Source organism: Scyliorhinus canicula, chromosome 10 (genome assembly GCF_902713615.1).
Source record: "Scyliorhinus canicula chromosome 10, sScyCan1.1, whole genome shotgun sequence".
NCBI classification, from domain to species: domain Eukaryota; kingdom Metazoa; phylum Chordata; class Chondrichthyes; order Carcharhiniformes; family Scyliorhinidae; genus Scyliorhinus; species Scyliorhinus canicula.
The window spans coordinates 107953206-107977918 of NC_052155.1; the positions used below are offsets into that span (position 1 = coordinate 107953206).

Sequence of the window (24713 nt, forward strand, 5' to 3'; positions counted from 1 at the left end):
ATAGTAAAGAGACCATGTACAAAGAGACCAGGTACACCACAGATTAACATGATACTGGTTTTAGCATTCATTGATACTTATTTTGTGAATTCTGGAAGCTTTTGTTTAACACTTGTGGGTACTAGCTACACTGACAAGAAAACCGTGTGATAACATTTTCAATTTATTTTAAAATCATCTTACTTTCTTTTCACTTTATGAGTAACACAAGTTGTTACAAGTTCTATCTGTGGCTTCTTGTGTATTTACAGCTCTTAGTAACTGATGAACCATCAATTGGACGCGAGACACGATGAAGATCCAAACTGTGGCTTTAATCAGCTAGTTGTTAGCCCGGTGGTCGACTACAGAGAAAGACCGACCGCTGGGAAACCTGGGTACTTATACCCCGCCTCGGAGGCGGGGTCTACTGGCCTCTCGACCAATTGGTGAGCAGTCACATGACTAGTCCCAGTCAATCAGACGAGAGGCACATGACCAGCCAGAGCCAATGAGAAACCAATGCTCTGCACCAATGGCAGTGCTCCCACTCATATCACCACATTCACCCCTTGTGGAGAAATAAGGCGGGGGGGGGTGTGTGTGAGGGGAAGAGAGAGGGGGGGTCCGAGGACTGGTGGTATGAGTACAGATAATCGAGAAGATATGGGCTGCCCACTGGCTTGTGGCAAAATAAACAATACTACATACTACATTAAGATGCAAAAAAATTACAATAGAGCCCAATAAAGTCCCATGGTTGCATCAGATGGACACGATCAGCCTGTTGGGTGCCAGTGGTGTTCTGGTGGACCGTCGCAGTGGAGCCAGTGACGTCGGGCCGATGGTCGTCCTTGCCTCCGGGTGCGTCGGTCGTAGATGTGTCTCCGTACCCTGGGCCGGTGGTGGAGACACTGTAATCGGGGAAGAGGGGGTATATGCGCTGGGTCGTGGGGGCGCGGGGGGGCGCTGGGGGGAATTCGGGTTGGGGGGGGTGTTGATGGAAGAGGAGAAGGCCACACGCCGGCGGGTGCCAGGTCCCGAAGCGAGACCGTATCCTGATGACCGTCGGGATACTCCACGTACGCATACTGCGGGTTGGCGTGGAGTAACTGCACTCGCTCAACCAACGGGTCGGACTTGTGCACCCGCACATGCTTCCGGAGCAAGGTGGGCCCGGGAGTGGCCAGCCAGGTCGGGAGAGGGGATCCTGAAGACGACTTCCTAGGGAAAACAAGAAGACGTTCATGAGGTGTTTGATTAGTGGTAGTACAGAGGGGAGACCAGATTGAGTGAAGGGCGTTGGGGATGACCTCTTGCCAACGGGGGATAGGGAGATCTCTGGGCCAGCAGGATGGTCTTCCAAATGGTGCCATTCTCCCGCTTGACCTGACCGTTACCCTGGGGGTTATAACTGGTCGTCCTGCTAGAGGCTATGCCCCTGCTGAGCAGGAATTGACGCAGTTCGTCACTCATAAAGGAGGACCCCCGGTCGCTGTGGATGTACGCGAGGTAACAGAATAGGGAGAAGATGGATAGGAGGGCCTTTATGACGGTTGTTGTGGTCATGTCAGGACAGGGAATGTTGAAAGGGAAGCGGGAGTATTCGTCAATAACACTCAAGAAATATGCGTTACGGTTGTTGGAGGGGAGGGGACCCTTGAAGTCTATACTGAGACGTTCAAAGGGGCATGATGCCTTGATCAGATGCGCTCGTTCGGGGCGGTAGAAGTGCGGTTTGCACTCGGCGCAGACATGGCAGTCCCTGGTGACGGTCCTGACTTCCTCAACGGAGTAGGGCAGGTTGCGGGTCTTAATAAAGTGGTAAAAACAGGTGACCCCTGGATGGCAGAGGTCTGCGTGGAGGGAGCGGAGGCGGTCAATCTGCGCGCTGGCGCAGGTACCGCAGGATAGGGCATCGGGAGGCTCGTTGAGCTTACCAGGACGATACAAGATATCGTAGTTGTACGTGGACAACTCGATCCACCACCACAAGATCTTGTCGTTCTTGATCTTGCCCCTCTGTGCATTATCGAACATGAAAGCCACTGACTGTTGGTCTGTGAGGAGGGTAAACCTCCTGCCGGCCAGATAGTGCCTCCAATATCGCACAGCTTCGACTATGGCCTGTGCCTCCTTTTCCACCGAGGAGTGGCAGATTTCGGAAGCGTGGAGGGTTCGTGAGAAGAAGGCCACGGGTCTGCCCGCTTGGTTCAGGGTGGCCGCCATAACTACGTCAGACGCGTCGCTCTCGACCTGGAATGGGAGGGACTCGTCGATAGCATGCATCGTGGCCTTTGCGATCTCCGCTTTGATGCGGCTAACGGCCTGGTGGGCCTCCATCGACAGGGGAAAGGAGGTGGACTGGATGAGGGGGCGGGCTTTGTCGGCGTAGTTGGGGACCCACTGGGTGTAATAGGAGAAGAAGCCCAGGCAGCGTTTGAGGGTTTTGAGGGAGTTGGGGAGAGGGAGTTCCATCAGGGGGCGCATGCGTTCAGGGTCGGGGCCTATCACTCCGTTACACACTACGTAGCCGAGGATGGCTAGACGGTCGGTGCTAAACACGCACTTATCCTTATTGTAGGTTAAATTAAGGAGTTTCGCGGTTCGGAGGGATTTTTGAAGGTTGATGTCATGGTCCTGCTGGTCGTGGCCGCAGATGGTGACGTTATTGAGGTACGGAAGGTAGCCCGTAACCCATGCTTGTCGACCATTCGGTCCATCTCCCGTTGGAAGACCGAGACCACATTTGTGACACCGAATGGAACCCTGAGGAAGTGGTAGAGGCGCCCATCTGCCTCAAACGCGGTGTACTTGCGGTCAATTGCGTGGATGGGGAGCTGATGGTAGGGGGACTTAAGATCCACCGTGGAAAAGACTTTGTATTTCGCGATCCTGTTAACCAGGTCGGAAATACGGGGGAGAGGGTACGCATCCAGCTGCGTAATCCTGTTGATAGTCTGACTGTAATCAATGACCATCCGGTTTTTCTCCCCTGTCCAAACTACCAGCACTTGGGCTCGCCAGGGACTGTTGCTGGCCTCGATAACTCCTCCCTTAAGGAGCCTCTGGACCTCGGACCCGATGAAGGTCCGGTCCTGGGCACTGTGTCGTCTGCTCTGAGTGGCGACAGGTTTACAATCTTGGGTGAGATTAGCAAAAAAGGAAGGGGGGTCCACTTTGAGGGACGCGAGGCTGCAGACAGCAAGGGGGGGAATAGGACCACCGAATTGGAAGGTTAAGCTCTGCAGGTTGCACTGGAAACCAGGCCCAAGAGTGCCGGAGCGCATAGACGGGGAAGAATGAGGAGTTTGAAGTTTTTGAAAACCCTCCCCTGGACCGTGAAATGAAAAAATGAAAATCGCTTATTGTCACGAGTAGGCTTCAATGAAGTTACTGTGAAAAGCCCCTAGTCGCCACATTCCGGCGCCGGTCCGGGGAGGCTGGTACGGGAATCGAACCGTGCTGCTGGCCTGCTTGGTCTGCTTTAAAAGCCAGCGCTTTAGCCGAGTGAGCTAAACCAGCCCCTTGGTGAGGTCCGCTATGCAGCACCTGGTGATTTGGACCGAGTGCGAACCCGAGGCCAATTCGATTTTATGCTTAACTGGGAGGATGGGGAGCGCGCAGCGTCTTACCGTGTTGGGGTGGACGAAACTTTCCGTGCTCCCGGAGTCCAGCAGGCACTTTGTCTTGTGTCCGTTGAGCTGGATCGTTGTTGTAGTCTTGGCGAGCGAGCGTGGTCACGACTGGTCGAGTGTGATGGAAGCAAGTCGTGGCGAGAGTTCCAGGTCATCCTCGGTGGCAGAGTAATCGCTGGCAGGGCCTTCCGTGTTGGCCCAAGATGGCGGCGCCCAGGACCCGCACGTGGAATCGGGGTCCCAAGATGGCGGCGCCCAGGACCCGCATGTGGAGCCAGGGCCCCAAGATGGCGGCGCCCATGACCCGCACGTGGCGTCTGGGACCCAAGATGGCAGCGCCCGTGGGAACCTCGTGGCAGCTGGGGGCAGTGTCAGTGGCGTGTGTGGGCCGGTCGGGGCAGCCGGGAGTGGGGTCAGGAGGACTGTGGGCCCGTTGCGGGGGCCGAGAGGCGGGCCAGAGAGGTCGGTGCGCGGCGCGGGGCCCTGGGGGGGGGGGGGGGGGCGGCGATCCGCGGTCGCTGCGCGGTACAGCAGCGACTGACTTGGTCTGGCAGGCCACCGCGTAGTGGCCCTTCTTCCCGCAGATCTTACACAGAGCGGAGCAGGCCGGGCAGCACGGGCGGGGGTGTTAAGAGAGGCCACAGAAATGGCAGCGGGGCCCCGATAGCTTGTCAGAGCGTCCCGCAGCGCAGGCCTGGGGGGGGGGTCAGGGTCAGCGGAGGAGTGGGGTGGCGCGTGCCACGAGCTCCAGGGGGTTGCTGCGCGGCCAGGGGCGTATGTGCGGGCGTTCAGGTCGGCGACCTCCAGGGAGGTTGCAAGGGTCCGTGCCTCAGCTAGGCTGAGGGCGTTCTTCTCCAGCAATCGTTGGCGGATAGAGGAGAATTGCATGCCGGCAACATAAGCGTCTATAATTAAAAGTTCCATGTGCTCAGTCGCCGAAACTTGGGGACAGGCGCACATTCTCCCTAGAGCTGTGAGGGCCTGGTAGAAGTCGTCCAGTGACTCACCAGGGAACTGCTGTCTAGTCGTCAGGAGATGCTGTGCGTATACTTCATTGACCGGCCGGAGAAAGTGTCCTTTCAGGATATCCATGGCCGCGTCATAATCACTTTTGTCCTCAATCATTGAATATACCGCCGTGCCCACGCACGAGTGGAGGATGTGGAGTTTCTGCTCCTTGGTGGGCTTGCTGGCTGCAGTTGTCAGGTAACTGTTGAAACACACCTGCCAATGTATAAAGATTGCAGGCGCATTTGAGGCATGCGGAGGCAGTCAGGCTTGATGCGTAGCTCCATTCCAAAATTCTAGCTGATTAAATTGATGAACCATCAATTGGACGTGAGACACGATGAAGATCCAAACTGTGGCTTTAATCAGCTAGTTGTTAGCCCGGTGGTCGACTACAGAGAAAGGCCGACCGCCGGGAAACCTGGGTACTTATACCCCGCCTCGGTGGCGGGGTCTACTTGCCTCTCGACCAATTGGTGAGCAGTCACATGACTAGTCCCAGCCAATCAGACGAGAGGCACCTGACCAGCCAGAGCCAATGGGAAACCAATGCTCTGCACCAATAGCAGTGCTCCCACTCATATCACCACAGTAACTAACAATGTTTCAATATATAAGCAAGAAATAAAACCCAAAGAGCACCTGTACATCCACTCTCACACTGCACATTGTTTTGATAAGAAAAACAAGATGGTCTAATACAAAATTAAATTCTTTAATGTAATGTTGTCTCATGACTGTTTATTCTAAATAAATTGGACCCTCAGGGTTAGATTTTTAAGCCCAATGGCCAGGACTGGAAGTAGATCGAAAGTTAAAAATAGTTTTGCTGTTGGCTGGCATTCCAGCTCACCGATTCTATCCCACTCTGGGACATTATCGTGGAGATGAGATGGGTGGAAGTGAGTAGCAGGTCTAATCTCACATGTGCCTGGGTAGCCAACACAACTTGTTAAGGGTCACTTAATTAACGGAGGACGACTGGTCGACTAGTCGGCCTCTAGGTTCCCACAGGCAGCAGGGGCTAATTTAGGTGCCTTGAGGCAGCCTCCAGCAGCAGGCCAGGTGACCTGTGTTCCAGATAGGCATAGAGATTCCCCCCTCCTGCAGGTTAATCTGTAGAAAGGATTTTCCCCCGTCCCCTATCCAACAGTGTTGGCCCTGCCCAGCTGCCAAACCAGAACCATTTTTTAATTTAAATTTTAAATTCCATTTTGAAGAACTCTCTATCTCCCATTGCAGCCCACTGAAACTGCTTTCAAACTGGAAGGCCTCTATTGGCCCATCAGCTTCAAGAGTCTGCAAACTGCCCTTATCTGGACGACAAGCCTGTCCTCTGGTCATTAATTGGCCTCCTGGGGAAAATCATAATGACAGCTTCCCACACCATCTGGGCTTCTGACCCAGATTTCAGCCTGAAGCAGGGTTCAAAAGCCTGCAGGGAAAATTCTCCTTTCTCTGAAAATTGGGTCTGTTCTGGTGACCTGCTATAACTTCAGTGAGAGACTCTTCGAATCCCCAATGAAATTACAATGAAGACTTGAAGACCCTGTGCCATTATATTCAATTATTGAAATCAGTCCTATCAGTAGGCCCTCAGTTGACTGAAAATTAAAATGAAACCAACAAAAAAAATGCCTTTAGCTTGTAAGTTAGAAGAATTTGAATTTTTTAGTTAGGAACTCCACTTTAAAATCAAAGAACATTGGAATGGAGTAATGCAGTTTTAGCTCTATAGCTCTTGCGCTTATCCAATAGGAAACATTAGCCAAAGTAATTCTCGTGCAAGGGGTTGATTACACAATGTATTAGAACTGGATATTATAGAGGTGCTGGTTTGGGTTCTATGAAATTAATTTTCTTTGTTGCATATTTTGTGCATTACGGAAGATGCTAGACCTTACCTGATTCCTTCCATACCATCACCCATACTCTTGGGCTCGAGGGCTGGTGGTAAAGCACTTTTCTCATCATCTCCCGCATATGCCAAGTTGGAAATCTTCGCAAGAAGATCAACAGGCTTCCTAAATCTACGAATACCAGGAGAAGTATAGTTTCTAGGTGCATGGTGCCGAATTCCTTGTGGCTGGTCTTTTGAAAAAAGGGAAATAGTTTAGCTTATTTTTGATCAACAGAAGAAAACAAAAATTAAGATGGAGAGCTCATTTTTACAATATATTCTTTCTTATGCAACTTATATGAATGTGCCAGTTCACAGAAATCAGCACTGGTCAGTCTACGTTAATTCAATTAACACACAGTACACCAACTTAATCCATTCCCTACTTTTTCCAATATCTGTATAACACCTCAAGACAATAATTATCTGTGCGTTAATTAAATTCAGCTTATAAAGCAGTTACCATTCAAATAACTGTAACTGTAACTAGCCTTATAATCCTCAATTATTGTTCTGACTGTGACCTTTATTCAGCATTTGTTTTTTAAATGCCATTAATTAACATTACATTAACTGTTAAGTTTGTTCTACAAATCCACAATTCTGCAAAGCCAGAGGATAAAAAACTGTCACACTCAAATCCTACCTAAGACTTGTTAATTTTAGACTTAATTCCTCCATTCTGAACTTGGTGTAAACTAAATAATTTTTTGCATATACACAAGCATTCATCCTACCATTTAAATTATTTGGATAATATCTCCTCTAAGTCATCTCTTCTCTAATGAAAACAAGTTTGGATCTTGTGAGCCCTTTCATGACTTAGAGCTGCAAGAGTGAGAAGTATCCTTGTTGTTCTTTAAAGGTAACATACTCAAAACTGCGCACAGTGGGCGGTAACAGAATAAATGGATGTCTCACAGGGCAGCTGGAGAGCCAGCAAGGGCCCCAGATTGCCATCTTTGGGAAGGCCTGCTAAATTAAGTACCAATCAGGGACTTAAACTGAGCATCAGTGGGTTTTCCCTGAGAGAGCTGCTGGCCTGTCAGAGGCTGGCAGCTGTCATTGTAGGGAGCACCAACAGGTGGTGAGTTGGCAGCTGCCAGCAATTCAATCAGCGGAAGGCCTATGATCGCTGAGGGACCCAGGCCATGTTGAGTGATGGCAGCATGGGGGTTGAGGGTTAGGGTTCATGGAGAAGTAGGGGGAGGTAGTCAAAAGCAAGGGAAAGGGGATGGCTCTTAGTGGATCCCTTGATTTTAAATGAAGGCTTACCTGGGAGCTCCAAGCAATTTCAGCAGGGTTTGCGTTACAGGCTTCCCAGTGGTAGATCAGGTCTCCTGCTGAGAGCCTTTGCCTCCTCCCTCTTCCAGTAGATTGCAGTGCTCAGTGTTGCTGTTGAGACCAGAGAACTGCCATCTATTTGATTGGTCAGCAGAGAGCTCCCTGATAGGGGCAGAAGCCTTGCCTTAAAATCAATATTGGCCTGACTGCTGTTAAGTGGCTGTCTGGCAAGCAGCAAAACAGGGGCATATGCAACCCTGACTTTGTTGCCTGGCAGGGGGACCCCAGAGCGCTATTAAATCCAGCCCCTAGAATCAACTGCACAATATTCTGCACAAATACTCTATGCTCTATGGTAATTAATGCAGGAGCAAACATTTCAAATTCAGTGACAGCTGGTAGAACTAAGCAAGAACTGGATGGTGATGGCGGAGTTCTGAAAAATTTGGAGAATTCTGGGGAGGAGCTGAGGTTGACTAGAGAAGGGCATTTAAGAAGTTGAGTCAAATTAATCGAAGTGTGGACGATAATTTCAGCTCCAGGACAATGAGAAAAGGGAGAACACATGCAATGTTGCAACGGTGGGAATAGGGTTTTTAGTGATGTGTAAGCGGAGTTTGAAGCTCAGCTCTGGGGTAGAAGGTGACACCAATGGTTGCACATCATCAGGCTCAATTTGAATGAGCAACTAGTCGGGGAGATAGAGAGATGAACTGGAGAAATTCAAGAAGGCTGCTCACAACCACCTTCTGAAGGGCAATTCAGGACGGACAATAAATGTGGCCTAGCCAGTGACGCCATGTCCCATGAATGAGTACAAAAAAAGACAGTCAAGCAGGTTCAGCCAAATAAAATGGATTCTCCAAGTGAATAATGAACTTGGAGAATATGGATTCTGATAATCCATGAGTAGTGTCAGTTAGGAAAACGGACAACGCGGAGATGGTAGTGAAATTGAGAATGTTAGTCGAGAGGTAAAGCTGTATATGATCAACACATATATGAAAACTGACTGCAGATATTGTCATTAAACTGTAAATGTGACCAGGAGGAAGAAAGGTATGGAACTTTGGGGTATCCATAGGCCAATATGTGGGAGATCAGATTATTGCTGAACGTGCACGAGTTCTATTGAGGCATGTAGGAGTAAAACTAGAATTGGAAAGTAATCTTAATGGATGTGGACTACAAAGAAAAGACAATTGAGAAAAACGAACTGTTGTGAACAGCATACAAACAAGTAGGAAAATCATACCATCCTTACAGTCAGTCATAGATGACTTTGACTAACGCCATCCGGTTAGATACGGGGCCTCAGTGGGGAAGGTGCGTCCGAGACTGCATTCAGGCCCCATTTTCTGCACTGAGGAGCTGCGCTCGCCGGAACTCAGTGTGACCCTAAACAACCCCAAGCCCCAGCCACTATAAGGGGTCCTTAGGTCTCCCTGCACCGCACCCCCACACCTGCGCAGTGTGCCCTCCCCCCACCCCAAGCTTGATCACCATCGCGTGAAAAATGCCAGCTTGTCACCACCAGCCTGGCATGTTGGCAGTACTTCTGCCAGCTGGCAGTGCCAGGGTGGCACCAGCAGTGTCAGGGTGCCATCCTGCCCAGAAGGCATGCACCTGGGGACCTCCAATCCCCTGGGAGACTAAGTGTGATTCTAAACAGTATGTTGTCTCCCAGATGTTAGGGTTAAGAATGTCAGTGAATGGCTGCAGTGGATTCTGAAGGGGAAAGGGTATGGTCGAGGGAGATGTTATGGCTTTGAAAAGGAAATTGGATAAACATCTGAAGGGAAAAGAAAAATCTATGGCTATGGGGAAAGAGTAGGGGATAGATCTAATGGAGGTACTCCTGTAGACAGCTGGCTCAGACCCCACGGGCTGAATGGCTTTCTCCTGTGTGCACCCATTTTGGGATTTTTAAAAGAAATGAGGCCTACTCAAGTGTCAGGTTTCCATTTCCCGAGGAGTCTATAGATTCATTTGTGATAAAGTCATGTCTGGGAAGGAAATAACATTTCTGGAGTGTAACATGGAACAGCTGGAGTTTCAGCACAGGAACTGGACAGGGTTAGGGGAGATTAATTGAATAGGGAGGAAGTTTAGAGCGCTATTAGCTGAAGGGTGATGAGGCAGTTCAGGTTGTTGCTCTGGCACAGAAACTAAGGGGTCTCAATGAACATGGTGGAGGATGTTTTGATTTTAGAGAGAAACCATGGAAAACACATTAGGACTACTAGACCTGTAGTGTTACGACTAGATGAGGAGTGAACTGGCTTCCCTTCTATTCAGCCTCCTTGGTTGGTCACAACAAAGATTTTAAAGTTTATTTACCCTCTGGATGCCTTTTCCAAACCTAAATGTATTTTGTACTATCTATGCAGTGAACAATAATGGGCCAATCATGGGGTTTTCTTGAGTCAAAGAAAGAGCAAATTTATTAGCTAGTAAACCTGAGTTAAAGGATGATAGATTGGGTACCTATTCGCTGAAGTAAACCATCTGCCTTCTCTCCCACCAGGAATTAATGGTCTGAGTTATAAGGAGAGGCTAGATAGGCTGGGCCATTTTTCCCCTTGAGCGTAGGAGACTTAGGGGTGATCTTATTGAGGTCTATAAAATAATGAGGAGCATAGATAAGGTAGTCAACATCTTTTCCCAAAGGTAGAGGGCATAGGTTTAAGGGGAGAGATATAAAAGGGACCTTGGGGAAGGTTCTTCACACAGAGGTGAGCATCTGGAATGAGCTGCCAGAGACAGTGGTAGAGGCAGTTACAATTTTGTCCTTTAAAAAGCAGTTAGACAGTTACATGGGCAAGGTGGATATAGAGGAATATGGGCCAAATGCGGGCAAGTGGTACTAGCTTAGTGATAGAAACTGGGCGGCATGGACAAGATGGGCCGCAGGGCCTGTTTCCATGCTGTAAACATCTATGACTCTATAATCCACAATTAAGTCCTTTGCTTGCCCATGAGGTGTAGATTGTTGAATACTGTGGCCATTTTAATTGGTTCCTTTAAAATTCTGGGATTGAACTGAAGTCCATGTAACTACACTTGGTTAACACAATTTCCTTTTTTTTAAAAAATCCATAATCTGTGTTCCAGAAATTGTTCAACAATCTTTTCCAATAAAGGCAGGTGGTGAGTGTAAACATATCACCTAAACATCACCACATTGAAGGAAAATTGAATGTGATTGCAGATGCCTTGTCCAGAACTTGAAGATACCCAGTTAGAACTGATGGGAAAATCCAAGCCAAGGCTATGAGAGTGAATATAGATTATCTTTTGGTTGTTGTTTTATATTACTCTTTTATATACTTTGTAATGAAATGAGAGCGAATCTCATTTATTTCTTGGTGGGGCGGAAATGCTGTGAAGGCACATTTCTAGTTTTTTTTAGAAAGAAACTACAACTGAATGGTCTGGCAAGCATGAAGGTACATTGCAGGAAAAAAACACAGAGAGAAGAGAGGGCAGGGGCAGAATCATAGCTCATGAAGAGAGCAGAGGGATTCAGAAGGTAGCCAGCAATAGTATGGACTTCACAAAAACACAAGAAATAGGAGCAGGAGTAGACCATATGGCCCGTTGAGCCTGATCCACTATTCAATAGAATCATGGCTGTTCTACGGCTTCACTCCACTTTCCCACCCATTACCTACATCCCTTCATTCTCGGAGTCACAAAACATCTGCCTATTCTAGCCTCAAATGTATTCAGTGATGGAACATCGACACCCTCTGGGGTAGAGAAGTCTCAAGATTCACAACTCTATGAGCGAAGTAATTTCTCCTCATCTCAGGCTTAAATGATCAGCCTCTTATTCTGAAACTGTGCCCCCATCCCAGCGTGTTTTAGATTCCCCAACCAATGAAAACAATCTCTCAGCATCTACCCTATTAAGCCCCTTCAGAATATTGTATGTTTCAATGAGATCGTCTTCCATTCTTCTGAACTCTAGAGAATATAATCCCAATTTACAGCCTCTCATCATAGGACAATTCCCTTATCCCAGGGACCATTTTGGTGAACCTTAGCTGTACTGCCTCCAAAATAAGTATATCCTTCATAAAATATAGAGATCAAAATTACATACAGTATTCCAGATGTATTCTCACTAAAATCCTGTACAACTGTAGCAGGGCCTATTTATTCCTGTATTTCAATCCCTTTGCAATAGAGGCCATGAGAGTGTCAATTTAGTACAAATTCATATTGAATTACAGGCTGTTTTCTATTGTAGTCCCAATCACTAGCTCAAATTGAATACATTTACGATCATCAGAACCAACAGAGAGAGAAGACTTTCATCTCAATAATCTAGATTTAATTCAGTAAAGACTAGTGGGTTAAAAGCCCAGTCTCAGCCCTTTTCACCCATTTTTACTTCGGTTTTCTTGGTATTTTGCACTAAGTTTTACAATCAGTCTTGGTTGAATAGATGGAAAATAAAATGGAGATTATTTGTCTCTTGGGGGTAAATTGACTGCCTCACTAACCTATGAGTCTATACCTCCAGACCTTTCGCACAAAGTCCCTAACCTGCAGATACCTGAACTCACTCCCCCTTGGCAGCTCTACTCTCTCCCTCAGCTCCTCCAGACTGACGAACCTTTGCTCCAAATGCAGATCCCTCACCTTGGCCAGCCCTACTTCCCTCCACCTTCTGTATACACTACCCATCCTCCCCCGGCTCAAACCCATTATTCTCACACAGCGGCGTTAACACCGACAGCCCTTCCATCCTAAAATGGCTCCTCAACTGATTCCATATCTTCACTGTGGATGCACCACCGAACTCCCTGAATACCTACTTGGAGCTATTGTCAACACTGCCATCACCATAGCCCACAAACTAGACCCCTTATAAGATATCTCCTCCATCCTAACTCACTCTACTCCTTCTCCTTCCCACCATCGCCGCACCTTATCCGCATTCTCTGCACAATAATAATAAGGCAGGTTCGGCAACACCAACTCCCCCTGCTGCCTATGCCTCTGTAACAGGGTCCTCCCGATCCTCGGCACTTTCCCGCCCACACAAAGTCCGAAATGATTGTGTCCACTTTCCGAAAAAAGGCCTTCGGTATAAAGATCGGGAGAGCCTGAAAAATAAACAAGAACCTCAGCAGAATATTCATTTTCACCACTTGGACTCTCCTGCCAAAGTCTGCAGTGTATCCCAGTTCTTATGATCCTACTTGGCTTCTTCCACCAGCTTCGTTAAGTTCCACTTATGGAGCCCCGTCCATTCCCTCGCTACCTGAATTTCCAAATCCCTAAACCTATCCCTCGTTTCCGTAAATGACATATCCCCCCCTAAATTCGCCTGCCAACCCAGCTCATTCACTGGGAAAACCTCGCGTTTCCCTACATTCTGTTTATACCCCAAGAACCCACCAAACCTTCCCAGCAGGCCCATAATCCTTCCCATACTCTCCAGCTGATCAGAAACATACAGTAACAGGTCATCGGCATAGAGCAACACCCGATGCTGCCTCTGGCCCCTCATAACCCCCTGTCACTCCGCCGACCTCTTGAGAGCCTTTGCCAACGGCTCGATGGCCAGCGCAAATAGTAACTTATCCCTGTGTAAGTCAAAGCTCCGCAAGCTCATATTATTCGTCCTCACACTCGCCTTTGGTGCCACATGACAGTTGCATTAGAAGTAGCTCCAGGGGAATTCACTTATCATTACTGTTTGTGTCATGGTTCGTTAGTTATCTTTCCACGTGTTCATTTAATTTGTTTCGAAAATATTTTTTTTTGTTAGAAAATATTTTATTGAGGCATTTATAATTTTAACAATTTTAAACATCAAATTTCAACAAAAATAAAAACCCAATAACATAACCAACAAATCCCCGGGCACAGACCCACCCCAGCCAACATGGCTTACACAAACCATGCCACCTTCCCCACCACTCCTCCGTTGGTTCTCCTATCCTTACTCATCTCTCCCATGCCTCCCCTCCCCCCCCTTACAGCTTAATTTTTCTCAAAGAAGTCGATGAACGGCTGCCATCTCTGAGCAAACCCCTGCAACAAACTCCTCAAGACAAATGTAAGCAAGGACGAGGAGAGGGGCGCCTCAGCCGCGGAGCCGGCAGCCATACGAGGTTGTACGGAACTGGGAAGGACCGACTCCACAGTGTTCCCAACGTAGACCCAAGCGCTAATGGACAAACTTATGGGCTTCATCACCTACGAGCTCCAAAGACACAGGGAGGAGCTGAAGAAAGACTTCCTGGCAGCCATCAAGATGGCAGTGGAGGTGGCAACGGCCCCCATGAGGAAGGCTATGGCCAAAATGGAGTGGTGGCTTGAGGCCCAAGAGTCGACTGTAAGAAACCTCGAAGAAGGCTGCCACAGACCATGGGGCCTGAATCACGGCACTCGAAGCTGAGATGGCGAGCCTGATCAAGACCCAGAAAGGCCTGAAAGAAAAAATAGACGACCGGAGAACAGGTCTTGACGCCTAAACCTAAGAATCGTGGGGCTGCCAGAAGGTATGGTGGGGAGGAACCCCTTGGCAATGCTTGGGAAACTGGTTGGTGAGGAGGACTTCGCCAAGCCCCCGGAGGTGGACCGTGCCCACAGGTAACTTTGGCAGAGGCCCAGAGCCGGGGAACCTCCATTGGTGATAATTGTAAAGTCCCACAAGAATCTGGACAAAGAGTGGATCAGGAGGTGGGCGAAAGACACAAGAGGGTGCAAGTGGGAAGAACATTCCATCCACTTGTATCAAGACATTGGGGAAGACTTGGCCAAGCACTGGACCAAACTTAACAGCGCCAAATCTGCCCTATGCAAAAGCAAGATAAGATTTGGCATGCTTTAGCCTGCCAAGTTATGGGTCATATACCAGGGGAAAGAGTATTATTTTGATACCCCGGAGGAGCCAACAAATTAGTCCAGAAGAATGGTCTTGGCAGGCAGTGATAGCGCAAATGGGCTAGAATGCGAATTGCAAGAGCCGAGAGGGGCAGGAATGAATGCAAATAGATATGTAGAGATCAGGGGTGGGGGCTGAAGGAGGCAGATGGGAGTTAAATAGGAGAACCTGATTAAGAGGGGAGACACTACACTGGTGTATGGGAGTACAGTGAAGGAGGAGGCCGGCGAAATCCAGGAAAAACAAAGGGCAAAGAAAGGGGGGGCACCTGGGTTGCGGGGGGCAGGGGAGGGGGAGCAGAAGGGGACGAGGAGACTAGGGGGGAAAGACAGGGGGAGGGTAGAACACTGATACAACAGACAACACGTGGAGATGGAGTAAAAAGAGGAAGCAGTTGGTGGCCATGTTGACGGACCCGAGAGGAAGGGCAGGACCAATCGGACATGACTGGGCCCAAAAGGGCTGATGGGGGGGGCAGGCAGTCGTACCACCACCAACCTAAACCAATCCGGATAGTTAGATGGAATGTGAGGGTTGGTGAAGAGATCCAGAGTCCTCACCCATCTCAAACATCTGAGGGTGGACATAGCCTTCCTACAGGAAACACACTTGAGAGAAAGGGACTGACAGTGGGTAAGAAAGGGCTGGGTAGGACAAACGTTTCACTCACGTTTCGACACTAGGGTCAAGGGGGGGTGGCCATATTAATTAACAGGACAGTCTCATTTATGGCAACGAGCACAGTGATGGACCCGGGGAGGGAGGGGGGAATCAGTGGTACATAATGGCCAGTGGAAAGCTGGAAGGGGTCCCGGTAGTTTTGGTTAACATATACCCCCCACAACCCAATGATGTGCAGGTTAGGTGGATTGGCCACGCTAAATTGCCCCTTAATTGGAAAAAATAATTGGGGACTGTAAAAAATGTATTAAAAAAAATAATAATCTGCAGAGAGAGATCCAGAGAGCATCCTGGGAAGGTAAGTGATAAAAAGACCGACCTGGGTTATCTGCAGCGATAAATGAAGGTCAGAGTTTAATACATTTTCTTTCAAAATTTAATTGGTGATAGAAATGTCGGTCAGTGGGGTTAGGTGATGCACTTGTGCGATGTGGGAGATCCGTGACGCTTCCAGCGTCTCAGCTGACTACATCTGCAGGAAGTGCACCCAATTGCAGCTCCTCACAGACCGCATGGATAGGTTGGAGCAGCAGTTGGATGCACTTAGGAGCATAAAGGTGGTGGAAAGCATCATAGACATGAGTTTTAGTGATGTGGTGACACCCAAGGTGCAGGCAGATAAATGGGTGATGGGTGACCGTTAGAAGGGGCAGGCAGACAATGCAAGAATCCCCTGCGGTCATCCCCCTCTCGAACAAGTATATCGTTTTGGATACTGTTGGGGAGATGGCCTATCAGGGGCTAACAGCAGCAACAGCCAAAGCAGTGGCGTCACGGCTGGCTCTGTTGTTAAGCAGGGTGGGACAAAGAGATCTAGAGCAATAGTTATTGGGGACTCTATAGTTAGGGGTACAGATAGGTGCTTCTGCGGACATGAAAGAGACTCCAGGATGGCATGTTGCCTCACTGGTGCCAAGGCCCAGGATGACTGAACGGGCAGAAAGCATTCTGAAAGGAGAGGGTGACCTGCCAGAGGTCGTAGTACACATAGGTACTAACGACATAGGCAGGAAGAGCGTTGTGATCCTGTAGAAGGAGTTCAGGGAGTTAGGCAGTAAGCTAAAAAGCAGGACCTCTATAATAATATTATCTAGCGTTATAATCTCAAGATAACTCCTGTGCCACGTGCCAGTGAGACTAGAAATACGAGGATCGTGCAGCTAAATACGTGGCTAAACTGGTGATATAGGAGGGAGGCTTTCAGGTATCTGGACCATTAGGATTTCTTCCAAGGCAGGTGGGACCTGTACAAGAAGGACGGGTTGCATTTAAACTGGAGGGGCACCAATATCCTGGCTATGAGCTTTGCTAGAGTCACTCGGGAGGATTTAAACTAGTATGGCGGGGGGGGAACATTAGCTTCGAAGGGGAAATAGAGAACAAAAATAAGAGAACAACAACTTCACCCTGTCTGCTCAAACACAGTGGTCTGAAGTGTATTTGTTTCAATGCCAGAAGTACAACAAGTAAGGCAGATGAACTTAGAGCACTGATTAGTACTTGGAACTATGATGTTGTGGCTATCACAGAATCGTGGTTAAAGGAAGGGCAGGATTGGCAGCTGGAGGATACAAATACTTCAGGAGAGATCGAGCGGTATGTAAAAGAGGTAGGGAATAGCATTACTGGTTAAGGAAAATATTATAGCTGTACAACGGGAGGACACCTCGGAGGGCTCATACAATTTGAGTAGAGCTCAGGAACAGGAAGGGGGCAATCACTATGTTAGGGGTTTATTACAGGCCCCTCAATCTCTAGCGAGAGATAGAGGGGCAGATTGATAGAGAGGTTTTGGATAGGTGCAAAAGTAACAAGGATTTTGTGGTAGGGGATTTTAACTTCCCCTTTATTGACTGGGATTCACTTAGTGCTAGGGTCTTGAATGGGGCAAAGTTTGTAAGGTGTATCCAGGAAGGCTTCTTGATGCAATATTTAGATAGTCCAAACTAGGCAGTACTGGACCTGGTGAATTAGCCTGGCCAGGTGGTTGAGATTTCAGTAGGGGAAGATTTTGGGAGTAGTGACCAGAATTCCGTAAGTTTTAGGGTACTTTTGGATAGGGATGAGGCACGGGTTAAGGTGCTAAACTGGGGAAAGGCAAATTATGGTAACTGGAATTAGACAGGAGTTGAAGAATTTGGATTGGGTGCAGCTGTTGGAGGTTAAATCAACATTGGACATGTGGGAGTCTTTCAAGTTGATTAGGATTTAGCAAAGTCATGTTCCTGAGAGAATGAAGGATAAGTATGGGAAGTTTAGGGAGCCTTGGATAATGAGGGATATTGTGAACCTTGTCAAAAAGAAAAAGGAAGCTTTTGTATAGCCTAGAAGGGTGGGGACAGTCGAAGCCATTGAGGGGTATAAAGCAAGTAGGAAGGTACGTAAGCGGGACATTTGGAGGGCTAGGAGGGGGTCATGAAAAGTCCTTGGCAAGTAGGATTAAGGTGAATCTCAAAGCGTCATATGTAAAATATGGATTTCATGTGACCAGGGAAAGGATTGGACAGTGGGTGTATGTGTTGAGCCAGAGGAAATGGGCAAGGCACTAAATGAGGATTTTGCATCAGTGTTCACCAAATAAAAAGAACTTTGTGGAAGATGATTCTTGGGCAAGATGTGTGGATAGTCTGGAACATGTTGACATGAAAAAGGAGGCGGTATTGGGTGTTTTAAAAGATATTAAGGTAGATAAGTCTCCTGGGCTGGATGGGATTTGCTCCAGAATACCGAGGGAAGCAAGGGAGGAATCTGCTGGGGCCTTGACTGACATCTTTGTATCCTCATTGGCTACAGGTGAGGTCCCAGAGGACTGAAGAATAGATAATGTGGTACCGTTGTTTAAGAAAGGTGGTAGGGTTAATCCAGAAAACTATAGACGGGTGAACCTCAGGTCGGTAGTAGGTAAATTATTGGAGAGAATGCTCATGGAAAGGATTTATACCCACTTGGAAACAAATGGACTCATTAGTGATAGACAGCAAGGTTTGTGAAGGGGAGGTCGTGCCTCACTATCTTGATTGAGCCCTTTGAGGATTTGACAAAGGTGATTGATGAGGGGAGGGCGGTGGATGTTGTTTACATGGATTTCAGTAAAGTCTTTGACAAGGTGCCTCATGGCAGACTGATACAAAAGGGGAAGTCGCACGGGATCAGAGGTGAGGTGGAAGATGGATACAGAACTGGCTCGGTCACAGAAGGCATAGGGTAGCAGTAGAAGTAGTTTTTTCTGAATGGAAGGTTGTGACGAGTGGTGTTCCATGGGGATCGGTGCTAGGGCCTCTGTTTTATGTAGTCTACATAAACGATTTGGAGGAAAATGCAGTAAGTTCACGGATGACACCAAGGTTGGTGGAATGGCAGATAGAGTTGAGGATTGTCAGAGGATACAGCAGGACATAGATAGGTTGGAGACCTGGGCAGAGAAATGGCAAATGGAGTTTAGTCCAAATGTGAGGTAATGCATTTTGGTAGGTCTAACATAGAGGGGAAATATACAGTAAATGGCAAAACTCTTAGGAACACAGAGAGTGGGGAGTGCCTGGAACGAGCTGCCAAGGGGGGTTGTGAAAGCAGATCCATTAATGGCGTTCAAAAGGCATCTCGACAAATACATGGATAGGATGGGTATCGAGGGATACGGCACTCGAAAGTGCTGAGGGTTTTGGCCACGGGTGGTATCATGACCGGTACAGGCTTGGAGGGCCGAAGGGTCTGTTCCTCTGCTGTATTTTTCTTTGTTCTAAATTATTTTAGTAACAGACACACAACACAATATTAAAAATTCCTACATCCATCACACACTCATATCGAGGCATGTCTGGTGCTGCTCCCAGCATGTCCTGCTAAATTTTTCATGCCTTCATGAGGTCTGCAATGTATTTCTCTTGAACTGTTTTGCATGTGATACAATGTAATCAATACAATTGCTCAGAATAAAGTAATTGTATTTGGGTACTGCTGTTTTAACATCAATTTTCTGATTTTTAAATTAAAATAAGGTAGTTAAAACAATTCCTTTTTCTATGCATCATACCTAACTTCTGTTGGACCTCCTGATTATCTGCCTTTTCCTTGGCAATTTTCTTCTTGGTTTCTCGGAAAGCTTTCCAGTTCAATAAAAACTGTCTGGCTGTATTATTTACCTCCTTTCCATCAAGGACCTCTGCAGATTAGAAGGAGAACACCTCATAGCATTTTCTGTTTTTGTATAAAATATAACACTGGCTGAAAGCAAGCAAAATCCAAAGATGTTCATTTATTTCAATCAAATTTGAACACTATTATGATATGCGAGCAGATTTGGAATTAGTCCACAATCAGTGAAAAAAACAAATTCAATTTTCGACATGTCATGAATAATTAACAAACCTGCAAGGTAAGTGTCATAATATACATCTATGTATATAATGGAGTGCAGACTGGCAGTGATTGACACACAGGATGACCAATAAGCACACAGAACAGAGCAGCCAATCACCAGACAGGACACGACCACTATAAAGCCAGAGGGCACCAGTTTTCCCGCTCTCTCGGGACCAAGCCTCTGAGACAGTCAGAGTTCATGAGCTAGCCAGTGCAAACACCATGTGGTAGCTAGTAAGTCTGGTCAGGCTAGTGTCAGGTCTCCATTCAAGTCAGCATAGTGTCAACCCACAGTTGAACATGTATTATGGTTTAGATGTTAAATAAAATCGTGTTGCATCTCATCAAGTGTTGGAAGTCTGTCTCTCGCTACACTGCATCAAGTGCAGTTCACATTGACCCAGCCAGCCCAACACATCATGGTACCAGGTATGGATGCTGAAAATTGACGGATCTACCTTGAGTGAATCAGCGTTGACCAGCAAACAACCATCCGGTGACATGGAGAACGTCCGCCCTCCTCCGCAGCTCCGCATCTCCGGCAACCTCGGTGCAAATTGGAAGATCTTCAAACAAAAGTTCCAACTCTATCTCGAAGCCACCAACCTCGAGGCCGCATTGGACACCAGGAAGATCGCACTATTCCTCTCCACAGCCAGGGACCACGCCATCCACATCTAAAACTCCCTTACATTCGCTGAAGGCGAAGACAAGACGAAACTGAGGTTCGACAGCCACTGCGACATTGAGGTAAATGACAGCTTTGAACGGTACGTTTTCCAGCAGAGGCTTCAGGGTAAGGATGAACCTTTTCAATCCTTTTTGACCCATCTCCGCATCCTCACACAGTCATGTAACTATGGCTCCACAACTGATTCCATGATACGGGATCAGATCGTTTTCGGGGTCCACTTCAATTCCCTTCGCCAGCAACTCCTGAAAGTCAAGCAGCTCACCCTCACCATCAAAACATGCGTTCTCCACGAACTTGCTAACAATCGGTACTCCCACATCACAGGGAGGGGGTGGTGGTATAGTGGCATTGTCACTGGTGGGTAATCCAGAGGCCCCAGGTTAATACTTTGGAGACATGGGTTCAAATCCCGCAATGGCCGAGGGTGAAATTTAAGGGCAGCACGGTAGCATGGTAGTTAGCACAATTGCTTCACAGCTCCAGGGTCCCAGGTTCGATTCCCGGCTTGGGTCACTGTCTGTGCGGAGTCTGCACGTTCTCCCCGTGTGTGCGTGGGTTTCCTCCGGGTGCTCCGGTTTCCTCCCACAGTCCAAAGACGTGCAGGTTAGGTGGATTGGCCATGCTAAATTGCCCTTAGTGTCCAAAATTGCCCTCAGTGTTGGGTAGGGTGATTGGGTTGTGGGGATGGGATGGGGGTGTGGGATTGGGTAGGGTGCTCTTTCAAAGAGCCGGTGCAGACTCGATGGGCCGAATGGCCTCCTTCTGCAGCACTCTAAATTCTACCAGGGCGGCAGAAACGGCAAAGCAAACCTCCCACGAGGCGGAACGGGTACAGGCCATCGCACAAATGCAGGGCCTACAGATCGATGAGAGTGGCCATTTCACACGCTTTTCCCGGGCCCCTGCGCATGCGCGTCACAACCGACGGGACGGCGAGGCAAAAGATCAGCCTGCGCAGGTGCGTACGTCGTTCGACGCACTGTCCATGCGCGTTGGCGCACGGAACGCACTGACGTTGGGGTCATGATGTGTCTGAATTGTGACTCCGCCCATTTAAAGCAGCAATGTCTGGCAAAATCAAGACGGTGTCTACAGTGTGGCAAGCTTGGCCACTACGCAGCCCTTTGCAGATCTGCTCCACTGCCCAGCATCCAGCGATCCCAGCCACGGCGCAGAAGCGTCCGCTCCATACAGCAGGCCATGCCAGACTCCGACCCCGACAGCCCAACAGATCCTGAGGCTGAGGGCCTCAAATCCCCATACCGGGTGGGCATCATTACGAAGCATGCGCTACCTCTCTCCAAGATAGTGAAGCACCTCCCGATCCTCAGCGTGGATCCCGACGACGAGTGGTGTGCTGTCCTCACAGTCAACAAGGCTCACATCCGGTTCAAGCTGGACACCGGCGCACCTCATCTCGAAATCCGATCTCGACACCATCCGCGTCAAACCTAGCTTTCTTCCACTGGCCTGCCAGCTCCTTGACTACAATGGCAATGCCATAGCTGACAGTGGCTCGGAGTTTCCAATAAATCATTTAAAGCAACACTGCGATTTGAGATTGTAGGACCTGGCAGAGCATCCTTGCTCGGTGTTCGGGCCTGCAAACTCCTGAATATGGTTCAACGAATCCACACCATGTCATCCTCACAGGCAACGGGCTCATCTGATGAAAACTTCCAAGCTGAAATTGATGACATCATCACGTAATAACACAGCGTGTTCGTCGGAATGGGCACACTCCCATACCGTTACAAAGTCCTGCTCAAACCAAATGCCACCCCTGTGGTTCACGCACCGTGTCAGGTGCCGGCACCCCTCAAGGACAGCCTCAAGCAGCAGTTGCAGGACCTCCAGGGCCAGGGCATCATCTCAAAGGTCACAGAACCCACCGACTGGGTCAGCTGCATGGTCTGCGTCAAGAAACCATCAGGGGAGCTTCGAATCTGCATCGACCCCAAAGATCTAAATCGCAACATCATGAGGGAACATTACCCAATACCAAAACGAGAAGAGTTTTTTTTTTTCTTTTTTTATAAATTTAGAGTACCCAATAATTTTTTCCAATTAAGGGGCAATTTAGAATGGCCAATCCATCTAGCCTGCACATCTTTGGGTTGTGGGGGTGGAACCCACGCAGACACGGGGAGAATGTGCAAACTCCACATGGACAGTGACCCAGGGCCGGGATTCGAACCCAGGTCCTCAGCGTCGTGAGGCAGCAATGCTAACCACGGTGCCACCATGCTGCCCCCAAAACGAGAAGAGTTGACCAGCGAGATGGCTCATGCCAAATTCTTTACGAAGCTGGACGCCTCCAAGGGATTCTGGCAAATACAGCTGGATGCATCCAGTCGAAAGTTGTGCACATTCAACACCCCGTTCGGTTGCTACTGCTACAACCGGATGCCTTTTGGCATCATCTCTGCCTCAGAGGTATTTCACTGCATCATGGAACAGATGATAGAGGGTATCGAGGGGGTGCGCGTGTATGTTGATGATGTCATAATCTGGTCCACAACTCCTCAAGAACACATCGATCGCCTCAAGCAGGTATTCCACAGAATCTACAAGCATGGCCTCCGACTCAACAGGACCAAGTGCTCATTCGGTCAATCAGAAATCAAATTCCTTGGTGACCACATCTCACAACAAGGCGTGCGGCCAGATGCTGACAAGAATTTGCCGATCAATGCCATGAAGACCCCAGAGGACAAGAAGGCGGTCCTCCACTTTCTAGGGATGGTCAACTTCCTCGGGAAGTTCATTCCAAACATGGCTTCCCACACCACAGCCCTCCGCTATCTCGTAAGAAAGTCGACGGAATTCCAGCAGCTGCCCACTCACGAGAAAGAATGGCATGAGCTGAGGGCAAAACTCCCCACAGCCCCAGTTCTGGCATTTTTCGATCCTACCAAGGAGACCAAAATATCCACAGATGCGAGCCAGGATGGTATTGGGGCAGTGCTCCTCCAACGGGATGACTCCTCCTCCTCAGCCCCAGTTGCGTATGCCTCCAGAGCCATGATGCCCACTGAGCAACGGTACGCTCAAATTGAGAAGGAATGCCTGGGCCTCCTAACGGGAATCGACAAGTTTCATGACTATGTGTATGGCCTCCCAAAATTCACAGTTGAGACGGACCACAGGCCATTAGTCCACATCATCCAGGACTTAAATTACATGACAACCCGGTTACAACGAATTCTTCTCAAGTTACGCTGCTACGATTTTGAACTTGTCTACACGCCAGGCAAAGAACTCATTGTTGCAGATGCCCTTTCCAGATCTATCACCTCACCGTGTGAGCAAACTGACTTTGTCTGCCAAATCGATGCGCAGGTGCAACTGTGTGCCTCCAAGCTTCTGGCCTCTGATGAGAGGGTCGTTCAAATTCGTAAGGAGACGGCCAAGGATCCTCTGCTACAGCGTGTAATGCAGCACCTCACGAATCGATGGCAGAAGGGACAGTGTCCCCAGTTTTACAACGTCAAGGATGACCTGATGGTGGTGGACGGCATCCTTATGAAGCTTGATAGAATCGTGATTCCGCAGAGCATGCGAGCTATGGTGCACGGCCAAATCCATGAGGGTCACCTGGGGGTCGAGAAATGTCGCCGCAGAGCTCAGGAGGCAGTCTACTGGCCGGGCATCAGCCAGGACGTTGCCAACATGGTCCTCAACTGCCCTACATGTCAAAAATTTCAGCCAGCTCAACCCAAAGAAACTCTGCAGCAACATGAGATATTGACCTCCCCATGGTCCAAAGTCGGCGTCGACCTGTTCCACACCAAGGGGCATGACTATGTCCTCCTGGTCGACTACTTCTCCAATTACCCCGAGGTGGTGAAACTGTCCGACCTCACGTCGAAGGCGGTGATTAAAGCATGCAAAGAAACATTTGCTAGATATGGGGTACCGCTCACGGTGATGAGTGACAACGGTCCCTGTTTTTACAGCCAGGAGTGGTCAGAGTTTGTCCGACTATACAACTTTCGTCACGTCACCTCCAGCCCATACTACCCGCAGTCAAACGGGAAGGCCGAGAAAGGGGTCCATATCGTCAAGAGATTACTATGCAAGGCTGCAGACTCAGGCTCCGACTTCAACCTGGCTCTGCTGGCATACAGAGCAATCCCGCTGTCCACTGGGTTGTCTCCTGCACAGATGCTCATGAATCGCACTCTGCGAACCACGGTTCCAGCCATCCATGATCCAGACCTTGAACACCTCACGGTCATACAGAAGATGCAGCTGTCT

General features: G+C 48.6%; 1 protein-coding gene across 3 annotated transcripts in view; it reads right to left on the reverse strand.

Annotated features, from left to right (window-relative positions):
• The window catches only part of ppp1r42 (protein phosphatase 1, regulatory subunit 42), a 236261-nt gene that overhangs the window by 93554 nt on the left and 117994 nt on the right, over window positions 1–24713 (reverse strand). For all 3 annotated transcript variants that reach the window (XM_038809530.1, XM_038809529.1, XM_038809531.1), the window contains 2 exons: window positions 19431–19559; window positions 6530–6716 (listed from right to left, as the gene is read on the reverse strand). In XM_038809530.1, coding sequence (XP_038665458.1) covers window positions 6530–6716; window positions 19431–19559 — 316 coding nt within the window. The remainder of the gene's footprint in view (window positions 1–6529; window positions 6717–19430; window positions 19560–24713) is intronic.